This window comes from Centrocercus urophasianus, unplaced genomic scaffold (genome assembly GCF_019232065.1).
Source record: "Centrocercus urophasianus isolate 14NV4802_14NV808 unplaced genomic scaffold, USGS_Curo_1.0 seq_14, whole genome shotgun sequence".
Taxonomy (NCBI): domain Eukaryota; kingdom Metazoa; phylum Chordata; class Aves; order Galliformes; family Phasianidae; genus Centrocercus; species Centrocercus urophasianus.
The window spans coordinates 7,455,306-7,471,722 of NW_024884586.1; the positions used below are offsets into that span (position 1 = coordinate 7,455,306).

General features: G+C 49.4%; 1 protein-coding gene across 1 annotated transcript; it reads left to right on the top strand.

The window, feature by feature from the left end:
* The first annotated feature begins 294 nt into the window (after nt 1-294).
* CTSD (cathepsin D) lies at nt 295-13,501 on the top strand. The gene is made up of 9 exons (XM_042814122.1): nt 295-407; nt 693-849; nt 2,760-2,883; nt 4,187-4,305; nt 7,525-7,724; nt 8,596-8,718; nt 9,569-9,713; nt 10,345-10,443; nt 11,025-13,501. The coding sequence occupies exons 1-9, from the start codon at nt 340-342 to the stop codon at nt 11,184-11,186; spliced, it is 1,197 nt and encodes a 398-aa protein (XP_042670056.1). The 5' UTR covers nt 295-339; the 3' UTR covers nt 11,187-13,501.
* The last annotated feature ends 2,916 nt before the right edge of the window (nt 13,502-16,417 follow it).

The following is a 16,417-nucleotide window of genomic DNA, read 5'->3' on the forward strand; positions in this document are numbered from 1 at the left end:
GGGGGGGGGATAAGCGTATCTAATAACAATAATTAAAAAATTAAAATAAAAAAAAAAAGAAACCAGCAGCACCAGCTCGTGACTGCTCCCCCCTCCTCCTCGAGGCTGAGTCACGGCCGCAGGGTCAGGCGGCGGCCCGCTGCTGCTCCTGCCGCCGGCCCCCCGAGCCGTGCTGCGCCGTGCCGCCCCGCCTCTCCCGCCGCACGTGACGCGGGGCCGCCCCGTCAGCTGACGCTCCGCGCCGGGCCTGGGGCTGCCGCTACAAAAGCGGGGCGCGGGCGGGGCGGTTTCTGCGCTTCTGTTTTGGGGGGAGCAGCGCGTTGTAAGCGTTCCGCCGCCATGGCGCCCCGCGGCCTGCTTGTCCTGCTGCTGCTCGCGCTGGTGGGGCCCTGCGCGGCCCTCATCAGGTGAGGGGTTGGGGGGCGGCTGTGGGGAGGGCTGGCGCTGCTGATTCATGGTGCTGCGGGGTTGGGTTGTGCTGGGGCTCTGCGCGGCCTTTGCTGAGGGCTGCCGCCGCTTGGGCTCTCCCCATCTTTTTGGGGTGTGTGTGCCATGTGGTGCTTTGGGGTCGGGAGTTGTTGGCACTACCTGTGTCTTGCTGGGGCCAGGCTACCTTCTTTAGGGAGTAGGAAGTGTGGTGGGTACTCAGCTCTTAGAGCCCCTGTAACCAGGTGTTTTCCCATGCCCCACAGGATCCCCCTCACCAAATTCACCTCCACGCGCCGCATGCTGACTGAGGTGGGCAGCGAGATCCCTGACATGAATGCCATCACCCAGTTCCTCAAGTTCAAGCTGGGTTTTGCTGACCTGGCTGAGCCCACTCCGGAAATCCTCAAGAACTACATGGATGTGAGTACCCAGCCCTGCTGTCCTGGCTGGCCCCGGTGCTCCTGGCAGAGCTGTGCCACCTGCTGCAGCTCAGAGGACCATTGCCGAACCTTTCAGTTGCTTAACATCATTAAGAAGTTAAAAATAATAAGCATGGTGCCACTGAGCTGCTGGATTTGCTGCTCTGTGACCTATTTCCTTCCTTCTTTTCCACTAATTGCTGTGTATGGTAGCTGTATATATGGATCTGCAGGCTTGGTGGTGCTCCTAGCATTGCTGTGCTGCGCTCTGTCATGCACAAGTGCCAAACCTGTCCCTGCGTTCTTCTTCTGAGTGGCTTTGGAGCAATCCTCTAGTGAATGCAGAGATGTTTCCACACCCAGACAGTAGAACTAGCATTGAAAGAAGATCCAGATAGTGCAGATGAGATCTTATCACAAATGCGTCTATCCCACACACACAGCCCTCACCTGTGGACAGGGAAGGTACTGGTACTACTCCCTTATTGACCCTTATTGAGCCCCATCCCATAAGGAAGGGTTGTGACTGTTCAAGCAGTGCTGTTGAAACCAGCCCCAGTGTGGCATGGGGCTGGAGTGCTGTGCTGCCAGGACTCAGATATTTGCCCTGTACTTCAGTGTGCTGAAAAACACTGCCAAGCTAAAGAACCTTGGCAAGGGTTCAGGTATTACTCCAGAACATACATAGCCGCAGCTGGAGTGCAGTCTTGGTTTCAGGAAGAAAAGGGAAGTGCCCGCCTCAAGTGGGGCGTCTTGAAGCAGTCATAAGGACCAACCAAATCTGTGATATTGGGTAAGTGTCTGCTGGTGCACTCTGAACCCAGTAGAACCTGAGAAGAGTTCTTCTTGCTGGAAGAGCAGCAGGAAACAGCCACATCATGAGGTTCCCCACATGTCACTTTCATTGGTCTGTGTGTGGGATTTATGGAGCCACCATGCTACAGCCTTGCAGGGTAGCTGATATGGCTCTTGTTCATAATAACCTGTGCATGGGTGAGTTTAAATGTTCTGTCATTCAGAGGGGATTTGACCTTGGTGACAGAGTGGAAGCTTATAGTCAGTTATTTTTAGGTGGGCTGACCCCAGAAGTAGTGAAGTGAGTGCTGGCTCCCCACTGCAGTTAGTGGAAATGAGTTATTAATTACTCAGTGAGAAACCAAGTGTTCAGGAGGTGCGCTTGGAGCAGGCACCTCTGATAATCCTTTAATCCTGTTCTGAGGCTTCCCCCCCAGACTGATCACATCCAACTCAAGTACTGGTTCTGCTCCTGCACCCCGGGGCTCACCGGCAATACTGAAACCCCCATGGCAGCAGTGGGTATAGCTCCATGTGACTTGCAGTTCCTCTCCAGACCTGCCAGCACAGCAGCTTCCCAGCCAACTCGTGCTGTTCTGGCTTTTTGTCAATGCAGGTGCTTGCCCTCCCTTCTTCAGAGCTGCTTCTTTTTGTGAGCTGTGCTTCTGCCTGCACACCTTCCCATGCATGCTTTCAGTCCTCACTGCAAGTGCCCATCCTGCTTCTCCTCCCCATTTATACTTTTCCTACCTGCTGTAGTTATGTTTGAACACTTGTAGAGCCCATCACTCTCATGAGTGGGACAAAAGCAGTGTCTGCATAAGAAGCCAGTCCCTTTTTTTTCCCCAAAAAAAGCCTTGAGGAAGATGTCATCATTATTTTCTTTGCTATTACGTGCTGTTGCATTTGCTTGGGAGTGTTTATATTACCAGGACACCTTTTCACCTCCCCCCCTACCCCCCGCCCTCCACCCATGGGTGTGGGTACCAGACAAGGGTTCCTTGTGCCCATCCCATGCTACTGCAGTAGTTATCTCTCCAACTCAGGGTGGCTTTGTGGGATGAACTCCATTATCACTGGGCACCTCTGCTCACAGGGCTCCTTTCTCTTCTGCAGGCACAGTATTATGGTGAGATTGGCATTGGAACCCCCCCACAGAAGTTCACTGTGGTCTTTGACACAGGCTCCTCCAACCTCTGGGTGCCATCAGTGCACTGTCACCTGCTGGACATCGCTTGTTGTAAGTGTCACAGCTTGTCCTTCCCTGTGCAGTGCCAATGCAAGAGCTAACATAATGAACCTGCCCCTGCCATGAACTGGAAGCCCCTAGCTTGCATCATCATCGTGTTCTCCTGCTGAAAGGACGACTTGGCTATAGCAAAGCAGCTGATAGACTGCTGATTCTCCTGGAGGGAGGGAGGAGAGGTCTGGGCTGGTGCCAAGCCTTCCCTGCCCCTCTGGTTCACACCCTCTCTCCTAAAGCTGCTCCTTGTTGCCCACGCACGAACCCAGCCTTCCTGAGCAGCCTTGCTCCTTCATTGGCTGGGAACCAATGAATGCTTCCCCAGGTTGCTGGGTTTCTCCCCAAATTATAGACTTGTTTCATTGTGCAATGGTAGGGGGGGAGGGAAGGGGAGAAGGGCAGCTTCTTGCCAGATCTGATATAAACTGTCCTAGTTTCTGTTTTATTGCTGCATGGAGCATGTGACTGCATGTTTATGGGTTTTATAATTAACGTGAACCAGGTAGTCACTCTTCTCTGTGATGAGAACATCTAAGGAATTACATTCTTTTCTTTTTTTCCTCTTCTCTGTGATGTTACTATGAAATAAACCTCCACGAATGCAGGTTTCAAACCCAGCTATGGTGAAATGCCATAAAGAAACCACCATCTGTGCCGCTTAAGTGGCAAGGGGAACTCCATGGGGCCAACAAAAGCAAGTGTGAGAGTTGACCTCCAATGGCTGTCAAGGGCAGAGGAGGGGATCTGAACTTGTGCCCTGTCTTGTACAGCCCTATAGTGCAAACAGCATAGGTTGTGGGGAAACAGTACTGTTTTTTATATCTGCGTAAGCAAAAATGGACATACAGATTTCCAACCTGCCTTGATTAGATCATTATGTCCAAGTGTTTGTGTCCAGAGCAGAGTATGTTCAAAGCCACCCAGCTCTCCATGGCATGACAGGCAGCCATAGGGACATCTGTCTCCCTGTTGTCTAATGTGCTGTGACATGCCAGCCGTGTGTAGTCCAGGCTCTTAATGCACTGTGGCCAAATCCTATTGAAGTGTCAAATTGGATCTCCCTGCCTGATTCCCAGACCTTCTCATTACATTCAAGCTGGCCCTTGCAGCACCAAGTGTCTGTGTGCCCCAGGCATGCTGTGTAGCTGGGTATTGAGTTATTTTGTGGTTAACACCGGGGAGGCAAATAGCAGATGTTCCTGGTGCCTTACTGAGGTGTGTTTTTCTTGTGACTGAAGCCTGTTTGAGGTGCAGAGGAATATTCATGCTCATGTCTGTCTTTTCCCTTCCCTGCTTGCAGTGCTGCACCACAAGTATGATGCATCCAAATCCAGCACCTATGTGGAGAACGGCACTGAGTTTGCCATCCACTATGGGACTGGGAGCCTCTCTGGATTCCTGAGCCAGGACACAGTCACAGTAAGTAGTGGCCAAGTTTCCCCCTGCCACCTTTTGGGAAAAGTACTTGAAACAGCTTGATTTCAATGGGTCTCACTTCTGGAGTGTTCCTCTTGTATCAAGCATGCTTTGGTACCGTCTTCCTAAGTGTTTTGAAGTGAGAAGGTAACTACACCTGAGATGGGCAGGGCAAAGGAAGAGATTAAGCAGGGGGTCAATGAAAGCAGAGCTGAAGCAGGAGCCATACTGCAGATGTGCTCTGGCCATCCTCTTTTTTTTTTTTTTTTCTTTTTTTTGACCCTGGCAAACTCATATCCTAACTATATGCACCAGCACCAACCTGCATGCTGCTGCTGATGTCCAACTTGCTCTTGGCTGACATTCTGATGGCAGGAAGTGTTCCTGTAGGCAGCTGATGGCACACAGAACACAAATAGGCTCTGTTGCCACTGCGGAGCCAGCCTCATCCTGTCCTATGTGGAGTGGTGCCTACTCCTTCAAATGTCTGAAGGGTTTCCCATCAGCCATTGATGGGCTGGCTGGAGGTCACTGAGCTGCTCGTTGCTTCTTGTCTCAATTTCCTTCCAGCAAGTAAAGGCTGAACACTTTACCTTATAAAGGGTGTGTACTCTGGAACTTCAGGTCCTCCTTGGGACAAATGCACTTGAGTGTACCAGCTGCTGGGAGTCTGTGGCACACATGCTTTCAAGTTACTGGCTGTCCTTGCTGGAGTAAGAGCATGTGTTTGCTTAGGGGAGGGAAACTAAACATTGTGAATAATCACAAATCCAGAGCTTCTCAGCTTTCTGTGTTAGTTTGAGCTGGAAAGTGTTAGGCTACTAATTTCATCAGAATTAGAAGAAAAGTATCCAAGCTAAAGAGGAGCCTGGAGTTTTGTGCAAGCAAGTAGTAAACATTCTATAGCTCATCCTTAGAGTAGGTAACTTGGAAAGTGGATGGGAGTGGGGGGAGCTGCCATTCATTCTTCATACTTGTTTTTTTTTTTCCTCTGCCACCTGGCTGTGGGACCACTTCAGTTTCATGACACGTTCACTGTGTTCTTCAGTGGGCTTAGAAAAACTCTGAGAAAACAGCCACCTACCCAAGCCTTTGCATGCTTGGTTTACTGAGCAGGCAGAGCAGCCTGCTGGGCCCTTCTGGTTGCAGAGCTGGATTGTATGGCAGCAGTGCAGGGATGGGGAGATCTGGAAGGAGCTCCTGCAGGCATGGAGCGAGGCAAACAGTGAACTTTATTGTCCTGTGAAAGTGTGGGCTGGTTTAGGCACTTTCCGGCTTAATGCAGGGCTGAAGTGAGTCAGAAGGAAAATTGCAACTTTTTTTCTGTAATTATCACCCTAATGCCTGCTTGCTAATTAGCTCTCTGCTTCCCAGCAGCACAGAGGAAGAAATTTGGTGCCTGAGCTTGTTTGAGGGGAATGAGGATAGCTGTTGGCAACCAGCACAGCTGGTAGTACTTGGTTTCTGTGTGGGTGGGAGCAAGAGGAACCTCTTGCATGGCTCCTAGGCAGCATTGTGCTTCCAGTGCAACAGAACAAGGGGAGATCAGAGACCTTCAGGTTGAACACCATGAACACCATGATAATCCCACTGGGCACTTCCCATAGGCAAGCTTGCAGTCTGTGATTTTGGAGTACAGACTCTCTGAAACAACTTCCAGAATTGCTGTCTCAGCTCCAGCCATCCAAATGAGTGGAAGCAGCCCCAGAAGCATGTGAGCAATGACATACTACTGAAGGGCACTGGTTGGTGAGTGGCCCAGAGTCCCTCTGCTCTCTGAAGGTGTTGAGTTTCAGTCTTGCTGTGTAGGAGCAGTGCTTCATGTTGCCATGCTCCCTGTTTGCCATGTAGCTGAAGATGCACTTGGGTCTCAGTCCTGCTGAGAATCAAGCACAGATGGGCAGGGTCTCCATGAGCCTTCTGAGATCCCACCACCACGTTGTCATTAGCCTCTTGAGCTGCTAGAGGAATTCAGACCAACTCAGTCTTATCTTTGTTTTCCTTCAGTGGAAGCCTTATTGGTTTTTGAGCTGCTGCAGGACCAGTTTTGGATAGCTGCCCTTCGTGGAGGGTGGCCCTGCTGTGCATTTTCTCTTCAAGAGGTAGAGCAATTGCTGTTTGAAACAGCTTTTGAAAGCTATAGGGCTTGCAAACGGATGTGTTGCTGTGAGCTGTTCTGGCCCACATCCTGCCATGTGGCTTTTAGCTTTTGCAATGCTGACTTGCCCTTTCCGATCTGTAGATACCATTAAAGCCAGCACCGCCTGCCCAGTCTGTCTAACCCTGAGGGGATGTTTGTCATTTACAGGGATCATTATCTGCCATCACTGTCCGCCATCAGGTGGGCGAGGCAGAGCTGTGCAGTCCAGCCTTGTTTACTGCTTGCTAGGGCTGCTTGCTAGAGCTCTCATACAGACACCGAAACTGCCTGTGTTGAGCCAGAAGCTGGGCAGCTTCTGCATTTCTTCCTGGGAATCGACCCTTGTGTCGTGTCCAATGTGGAAAGGAGTTTCAGCTTTCCAGTGCAGAATACTGGTCCTTCTAATGACCTTTGTATTTGCCTTACTCTGATTACTGTTTCTGTGCCAACACCACTTTCCTTACTGGCTCTTCTCCTGCCACAAGAGGTCTATGTGAGCTGGTCTCTCTTCTGGATGTGAAGCAAGATCCTGGGAATATTTCTTGTACTGGGGTGATTGCAGGGTTCTTTGGCAGAGGTAGGAAGAATTGGTGGTCCCAACTGGGTATGGATGCAGCAGCCAGGAGAAGGGACGTGGGTATGTTTTGGATGTTTGGAGTGAAGAATTGTTTAGTGTAAGATCTGCTCAAACTGTGTGGATAAAGTAGGCAATAAGGGAAGGACTATAGAGTGAGGGGACAAGCCCTGCACAACAAGGAGGAGTTACAGAATGGTATGACCAATGCTAGAACCCAGCAATAGTCTAAGAGGGCTGAGTGAGGTGGGCAGTGAGTGAAGGGAAGCTCCTGCACATGGGGACACAGTTTCACAGGTACTTGAGGTGCTACTGGATAGCCAGAATGGGCTGTCCCACCAAGGAGGGTGGCACCACATCATCTGTTTTCAGTTATGTACAAATACAAGGACAAAAGCATGGTGGTGTGCTGAGGGACAGCCTGTGTTTAGTGAGGACCCATTTTCACCCTAGTTCTGTGGGTCATCTCTTTTCATAAACTCTTTCCTTCTGTCCCCTCTGCCTACAGCTTGGTAACTTGAAAATCAAGAACCAGATCTTTGGGGAGGCTGTGAAGCAGCCAGGCATCACCTTCATTGCTGCCAAGTTTGATGGCATCTTGGGCATGGCATTCCCAAGAATCTCCGTGGACAAGGTCACACCTTTCTTTGATAACGTCATGCAGCAGAAGCTGATTGAGAAAAACATCTTCTCCTTCTACCTTAACAGGTACTGCTGGGTTTGGTGGCACCATATCTCACTGTCAGGATAAGCACTAGCATTTCTGAGGAGGTCTCAACAGGGTTGTCTTGCTGGAGCAAGGAGGGCTGAACACTTTGCTTTTCTTTAGTGTGGAGTAAGGAGACGTGAAATAGTAAAATGGCTGCATTTCTAATCTTAAAAATGCTGAGTAGATCTGCTACCTGACTTCTGAAGAAGAGAGAGGGTCTTTCTGGAGGAAAGAGGTAAAAAAAATAAAATAAATAAATAAAATAAAAGGATTGCAGTCATAAGATCACATGCAACTAGGGCAGCCCTTGTTAGTGGGGTAAACACAGCCCCAGTCTGCAGCTGATATCCACAAACCATGTGCCTGTGTCACCCTGTAGACAAGCACTGATGATGGGGCTTATCCTTCCTTTCCTCTGGGAAAGCCATCTACTGTCTTGGCCAGTTGTTGCCAACCCTAAGGTACCCCAAGCACCCACTTCAGCTCAAAAAGGAATATGTCTGGAGAGGGGAGAGCAGAGAGGGCTGCTACTGGCAGTTCCAGCGCTGTTCCTCCCCTATCGCCGTATTTCTTCCCATCTGCTCAGCAGCAATCCTTTATCTGACAGTAACCTTGAGGATCCAGCTCTGAGGCCATTGGTTGCAGTGGATTTGGGCACAGATACTCTGCAGGATGATTTGGAAAATATTCCAGTTTTCCCTTTCCCTAATCTATCTTTGTACTGATATATGATAGGGCAGTATAAGTTGTTTACCTCTGATGTTACTAATGCTGTGCTTCACCTCCAAACTCCCCAGTTTGTTTTGGGGATGCATGGAGGGGTTTTCTTCACCTTACCCCCTGATGATGGTGATTTGTCTTTCTTTGCAGAGATCCCACAGCTCAGCCAGGTGGTGAGCTGCTGCTGGGGGGGACTGACCCTAAATACTACAGTGGCGACTTCAGCTGGGTGAATGTCACGCGCAAAGCCTACTGGCAGGTCCACATGGACTCGTAAGTCCCACTGCACCCCTGTGCAGACAGCCCTGCATCTGTCACTCCTGAGACAGTGCTGAGAGCCTCCTGTGTGTTAAACTCTGAGTTGTTGGTTGGCAGCTGTGGATGAGCAGGATGCAGCCCCAGGAAGGCAGCCCTTGCCTGAAGGGCACGGTGCGGCAATCAGTGCGCATTGTTGGAGGCAGGGGGAAGGGGAGCTGCCGGCCAGCCCTGCTGTCTATTCTGAGCTCCCCCACGTGATAGGAGCTAAGGAGCAGGCTGTGATCAGTGTGTGCTTCTTTACTGAGGGCTGCTGCCCTCCCTGGTGCAGGGTTTTAGTTCTCACCTTCCCTAAGCCATGCTGCATTGGCAAAGCCTGCAGAGATCAAGGCTAGAAGGTTTTATCTGTATGCACCACTGTGAAACTTGATGTGGGTGAGGAAGCCAAACAACTCCTCCCCTGCCTTCTTAATGTGTGTGAATCTTTCTCTTGCTTACAGCCCCTAAAGCTGTCTTAGCACTTGGCTAACACTTTGTGCCCACACTACCGTAAAAATCAAACCCCTACCAGTACACGTAGCAATCTAGGGTATCTGCAGAGATGCAGTCATGCACCAAGGCACCTATTTAATTTCAGACATGCAGGGACTGTGTGGAATCGGGGTCTATGTGTGGCAGAGAAACAACCCTGCTACATCAGGATTTGAGCATGCATCCTTCTCTCAGGTGTTTCGTGGCTATCTCTTGCAGTCCTCCCTGCATGTCTGTATAATGCCCAGGCTCAGTCATCCCCGTTTCAGTTCAGTTCTTTGTAGCTGTTGCTGGGGCATCTCTAAGGATTGTCTACTCTCTGGACATCTCTCCCCAGGGTGGATGTTGCCAATGGGCTGACTCTTTGCAAAGGGGGCTGTGAAGCCATTGTGGACACAGGCACTTCTCTCATCACTGGACCCACCAAGGAAGTGAAGGAGCTGCAAACAGCCATTGGTGCAAAACCACTCATCAAAGGCCAGGTGAAGCCACTTTGAATGTAATTGCACCCAAATCCTTTAAGAGATGCTGGTCTCCTGTTTTCTGATCCCAATCTGTGCTCCAGGAAAAGCCCTCAGCACAGAAAGCACCCTTCTGTCCTTGGAATGGAGATGGGAGCAGTAGAAGGACTTGGTGCTTTGGTCACTTCTGCCACTCATCTCAGGGAGGTGGAGGAGAGGGATGTGAGTTGCAGCTGAGGCCAAGGATTCACATTAATGAGAGTCCGGAGGCACTTTAATTACAAATACATTTAATGCAAATGACAGCCCATCCCTGCCAAGTGTTTAACCGTCATACTTAATCTCCCAAGGTCGTCTTCCTCCCTGAAATCCTGGAGGGATGGGGATTGTAGGGGCTCAGCAGAGTTGGACCTGAACCTGCCATCCTCTGGCTCCATCCTTGCAGACCTAAACAATCCTTAACACCCTCTGGCCCCACTGCTCAGTGCTCTGGGTTTTAGCAGCACACTTAGCCCAGCTCAGGCTGCTTTGGCTCCCTGAGGTGAGCAATGTTTTGGGAGGATGGGGAAGACATGACTATTCCAGGTGGGTGGCTGTTCTTTCCTGAGGGCTTGAGAGCTGCCATCTGATGGCTTGGCTGCTTCTCTTTCAGTACGTGATCCCCTGCGATAAGATCTCGTCTCTGCCTGTTGTCACACTCATGCTAGGTGGGAAGCCCTACAAGCTCACTGGGGAGCAATATGTCTTCAAGGTACGTCCAGGGGAGCCTCTGACAGCCCAGTTTCTCTCACAATACCTGATTTTTATTTTTTTTTTGTTTCTTGCTTGGATCCAAGCAATGAAGTGCAAAAATCCCAGAACAATAAAAGCAAGCCTGGACCTGGCACTTGATGGTGAAGGGAAGCCTGAAAGATTGTGGTGGTGGCAGTGGCTGATGGGTCCAGGAAAATTCCATGTCCTGCAGGAGCAAGCCCTCCTGCATGATGCTCCCTGTTCATGGAGGGGAGAGAAGGAAAGGATAGGCAGTTGAGTGCTTTCTACAGATGTTTTTGCCTATTCTATTGACTTGTGATAGTATTATGCTGGCCTCCTTTTAAAGAAACCTTCCATGCAAGACTGGAGGCAACTGTTGTCTGACAGCTTACAAAGGTCACGTTGTGCAGATTTTCAGGAGTTTCAGCAGTGGCTTTTACTATTAGCAGCTCTTGCAAGCTGCGGATCCCAGGATGTGAGAGAGGCTGAAGTTCAGCTGGGGTTGGCAGGTACTATTTGCAAGTCTGTAAGGTTGAGGAGATGTGGGGACCTCTGACTGAAGTTCTTGCTCTTCTCTAGGTTTCTGCACAAGGAGAGACCATCTGCCTGAGTGGGTTTTCCGGCCTGGATGTCCCACCACCTGGGGGCCCACTCTGGATCCTGGGAGATGTCTTCATTGGTCCCTACTACACTGTCTTTGACCGTGATAATGACTCTGTTGGTTTTGCCAAATGTGTCTAAGCGCCTGACCCCCTCCCCCCTCACTGTCTCTGCTACACACAAACACTTGCATACACACACAGGAGCTGTAGAGAAGCTGTAGAGAAAGATTATCAGGATTAGAAACCCACTCAGTGGGGAAAAAAAAATACCAAAAAAGAATTCAAGTAGTCTTAACATTACAAGGAAAATAGTCATTGCTGCTGTCCTGCTAGCTACTTTTCCCCTTCTGAGTAAGTGGTTCTGGGATAGTTCTAGTTGGTAACACCAGCTGGAGTAGCCCCTTGCTTACTGCTAGATCTTTGAGTATTTGTTTTTAAGATCTACTTTCAAAGCTGAACCAGCCCCAGAGACCCTGGGGAGGCAGCTGGCTGGCTCTGCTCCTGCAGAGGAGCTGTGCTGGTGCTTCTTCACTGGGGGAGAAGGATGGAGAAGTCAGGTGGTAGTTCTGGTTTGTCACTGAAGTGGGGAATCAAGTCCATCACTCTGATGGGTGAGGAAGCAATTGCTAGACCATTTCTCCATGAGTTGGTGCTGGTGTGATCCTCAGAGAGCATGTCCTGGGCTGAAGCAGTAGGGGATTGTGTAGCATGCACAGGATTTGAGTTTTGGTATTGAGGAGCTCTGTTTGTGTGTCTTGTGTTGTGAAGGCACTAGTGTGAGCAGGGGGTGTGATGTCAGCACGCCTGGCCTGAGCCTTCTCAGACCTAGTAGGGCAGGGACTTACAGGAGGGTTCCAGTCAGTGGGACTTCTCAGGAAGTAAGAATACAAAGGGGGGGGGGAGGGGTGTCACAATAGGTTTTAATACAAGTCACTTGATTTCACGTCCATGAAGGCCCAGCTTTGTGCTGAAGGCTGAGCAAAGCCACTAGGCTCAAGTTTTCTTGGGTTTGTTGAGGTTTTCCTTGCTAGCTTCTTCCAGTGCCAGTGAGTTGAAGGTAATGTTTCCCAAAGCAATTAAGTGATCTACAAGCTTAAATCATGAGACCTTTAGGAAACATTACACATAGTGTTTTGAATGTCCCTTAACTCAAGAGACAGTTGGCAGAGGCAGCAAGTCTTCCAGGCAGGTGGGTTCCACAGAGGCTGTGGGCTTGCATTTGCACTCCTTTTTCCCCTACCAAATCCTAAAGCACAGGGTTTAACATCCTCCCTACCTGGCATGTTGTTCCCATGTTACTAACATCAGTGAGATCTCTGTCCATTTACCTCCTGTGCTGCAAAGCACCAAACAAAGCATTTTCCTCTTTTGGAGAGGTGGTAGCTGAAACTGTCTGTGGTTCCACATCTTTGTCCTGGAGATCCAAGATCTGGGCATTTGGATGTGTTTGTTTCATGGTTAAAGAGGTAAGGGACAGAGCTGAGGGTGGCAAGACAACCACCAGCAGGTGTGTGGATATGTGATTAGTCAAGGTGAGGCATGTATACGTATGAGCTACATCATCCCAACAGTAAATCTACCATGAGCTTTGGGACACGAGTGAGGAAGAAGTCTACAGGTGAACTGTGAGAGGGCAGCTGCGGACAGTGAGCACCTAGCCTGCAGATGTTGCTTGTCTCCACCTGCTGCAATGGTCCAGTTGGCTTTGTAAACATAACTCATGCTATGGAGATGTCTTTTGTGGGCAGCAGAGACATTTCTAATGTGTATATTGTCCCATGTAACTCTGGATGTGACGTATCTGCTGCTCCCAGAACTTGCTTTTGCCTGCTCACAGGCCTGCAACCCTGAATCTGGGTTCCTATGGACTTATGCTTCTGATTAAGAACAGAGTGTTACTGGAAAAAAAAAACTGCTCCAAAATCAACAGCACATTTCCAGAGAGCCCACTTCTTGATTATGTACCTGGAACACCTTGAAGTCCTGCTAGACCATCTGCAAGCTGCAGGATTCACCCAGCACAGTGAGATGGCATCTTGAGTACCCGTTTGTTTTTTGTTTTCTTTCAGAGCTGATATGGGGAATGTGCAGGAGGGCAGTGGGTTTTGAATGTTCTGTGTCAGATTTTAGCTGTACAGAACTGGCCATCAGGCAGCAGTTCTGGTGGATATGCAATGCCTTATAGCCTCTGTGGTCACCCAGTGCACGGCCCAGAGCTGTGCCCTAACAAACATATCGTGGGATAGGCTGGAGGAGCAGTTGGGTGTGACTGCATTTGCAATACAAATCATAGTCTTCACTGAAATGGTTCTCCTCCCCTTGTTTCTTTTATCTCTTTTTAAACCAAACTCTGTGTGACTTTTTTTTTTTTTTTTTTTTTAATCTAGTTTGCTGTCAGAATTACTGTCTCATCCTAGAAAATTGAAAAGAAAATACAGTATTTCCCCCCCTTAACTGACAGTCTGGTCTTTCCTTAAGCAGTTTCAGGTGTTGGAGGCCTGATGTCTCCCAGACCTGAGGGCTCAGTATCGCTGGTAGCTCACTTGTGTGGACTTGTACATGTCTGAGCAGGTTCTCTTGGTTAAGGAAATACACTGGCAGGCTGTTAGGTTTCTCAGTTTCTGTGCATTAGAAGAAACAGCATCTGCAGAGTGACGTGACAGTTCTACCTGCTTGCTGCTGGGCCAGCTAGAACAAGCTTTTGCTGGGCTTTGAACAAAATGTGGTCCTATAGTGACTAAGACAAGACTAATTCCAATGTAAAACCTATTAAGACATGGGGTTTGCATTCCAAGAGTCTGGTGATGAAGACCATGGGGTGTTTTCTTTTTTTGGAATGTAGCAGAAATCCCTTTCTCTTACCTGGCTGAGTGGCTTTCAGTCCTTTCACTGCTGTATGGAAACTGAAGATGATGCAGAATGAAGGCCCCATGTGCCAGGTGCAAGATAAGAGCTAATCCCTGCTTTGGAAAAAAACATCTACATAAGTAAGGCGGATGCAACCAAGTCCCATCCCACTTTCTGAATGCAGATCTAAGCATGGGAAGAGCTTAAATGATTCCCCTACTGGCATGTCCAGAGCCTCTATTCCCCTGAGATGCTCTAATACCCCGATCAACCCCTTTCCTATGTTAAAGGGATGGCTATAACCCAAAAGGATTGGCTGGGTCATGAAAACCAACTGTTCAGCCCAAGGGGAGATGTCATTGATAAAATATGAGGGTGTTGTTTTTGCAGTGGGGATTGTGCCTGGGCCGTTAATCACGCCATGTTAGACACAGTGCCTCAGCAGGAACAGTCTCAGCCTTGATCTTGGCCAAGAAATGGGGAAGCCAAGAGCCAGGCTGTCCTCTGCCAGGCTGTCCTCCCATGCTTTGCCATGGGGAGCAGAAGGCACCCAACCTGTGAGCAGCCTGGACTCAGCCCTGGGTTATATTACCTGCAAATGCTCTGGTTTGCATCAGTTCTCGTTTACTGCACCACCTCTGCAGAACTCCATCTGCGTGACAATTTGATGGCTTACTGCTTATTAAAGTGTCTCCACTAATTCAAAAAGGATAAATATTTTCCTTCCACCTCTCCTCTGCAGCAGGGTGCCTGGTCTGATCCTTCCTCTGCTACCTCTGGGGTTGCCCCAGCCCACAGGGAGGGGAGTCAGACCCGTGTTTATGGAGGCAGCGCGCTGCTCTGGCTGGCGCAGCAATTTGTTGCGTTCAGAAACTATTTTAATAACCACGAATGACTAAGCACGTTGTTTGGGACTGGTGACTCCTTTTTCCGCTCTTTCTTTGATCTATTTATTTTTAGGCTCCACTGGGAGGGGAAAAGGAGTAGAGACTGAAAGCCAGAAGACAGGAGAGAGAAACCCAGGGAAAGTGGGACGACGGGATCCACCTTTCCAAGCTGCTGCCCACCTCAGTGCTTGTGAGGCTTGGCAATCGATTGAAGACTTTCCAGGGTAGAACAAGAGTGAGCACTGAGGTGTCTGTGGTCTTTCTCTGTTGAGAGAAGGAGGGTTGAGTCCTGCTGATGGCCTTCCAGGAGGCTGGAGCAGGATTTGAGGTGGAAGTCTCAGTTCTGACAGTATGTCTTACAGTACTCCATTGTGCTGTAGCATATGCATCTCCAGCATGGGTACAAAATTGTTCTGGGGTAGGAGATACCTTCCTGTTTAGTCCTCGAAGTAGAGGGTGCTCTCTCTCACATGCACATGACTTTTAAAAACCCACATAAAATAGGAGTATACAAATAATGCATAATTTTTTATTGTTTTTATTACTCTTATCATAGAACTGGGATTAGGGTGAGAGGGATCTCAAAGCACAATTTCAGTTCCACCCCCCCTCCCTCTGGGAACAGGGTTGCCACTCACTGGATCAGGTTACCTGGGGCCTCATCCAACCCAGTCTTTAAACCCCTCTTCATGTCAGCATGTGCCCTCCCCTGTTGGGGCTATGCTTCCAGCACCACCCTACTGCCTCCTCCACATCCTCTCCAATTTCCTTCTTGCTACTCATCCTCTCTCCTTTGCTGACGTTCAGAAGAGAGCAGTACACAACTTCTGCAAGATAAACAAACAACAGGCTCATCCTGGGCTGATGTAAACCTGTTGTTTGCAAGTGGAGGAGCCAATGACATGGGAGAACATGAGACACAGGTGGGCTGTGCCCCATCCAGGCTGGTACCTGTCCCCAGCACCATGAGATGCCTCAGAGGAAAGCCATGAAGGGAATTTGGGATTCAGGAAGCCTTTTGTCTCATCCCTCTGGTTGACACTGGTAGTTATCCATGCTGATGCTGTTGTGTCTCTTAGCCACCTGGTTTGATCTTTGATGTCCCCTGCAGGCTTGGTTGCACCAAATAAACCTGTTGGCCCCTTGTATTTCCCCTTCATTTTTTGCCTTATTTCCCATTGACTATTAAGGACATTGTTCTTCTATGACCGTGTGGTTCCCTGATGATCATTTTTCGCTGTGCAGAAGATTTGAGTTTTCACTCTGGGGCTCTGAATGTTTAGCCAATGCCCAGGACCTTGTAATTTGAGAATTAATGGCACAATCAGAAATTTCGTGCTACCCTGCTTGTTTACAGGGCCTACATCCAGGATCAAAGCCAGGACTGCCTGTTGTGTTGGCTTTCCAGTTGGTTCCAACACACACAGTAGCACTGTGGAATTTAGGACCTCCCCAGCCCACCAAGCCACGGGGCAGTAGCATATCCTAGGGTGGGCAGCAACCTGCCTGCAAAAGGTTGCATTGCTGCTCCTGGAGGAGGAATGCTCTGCAAGGTTGCAGGCTGCAAAAAGCTGCATGAGTCAGTCGTTGTTCCTTAACTCAGCATGTTGTGGGCAGGCTTAAAGCACTTAGTGAG

Excerpts from the sequence above, each read along its gene's own strand:
- CTSD (XM_042814122.1), top strand. The coding sequence starts at position 340 with ATGGCGCCCCGCGGCCTGCTTGTCCTGCTGCTGCTCGCGCTGGTGGGG. Across the intron at positions 850-2,759 it reads TCCTCAAGAACTACATGGAT|GCACAGTATTATGGTGAGAT; the intron begins GTGAGTACCCAG and ends TCTCTTCTGCAG. Across the intron at positions 8,719-9,568 it reads TGGCAGGTCCACATGGACTC|GGTGGATGTTGCCAATGGGC; the intron begins GTAAGTCCCACT and ends ATCTCTCCCCAG.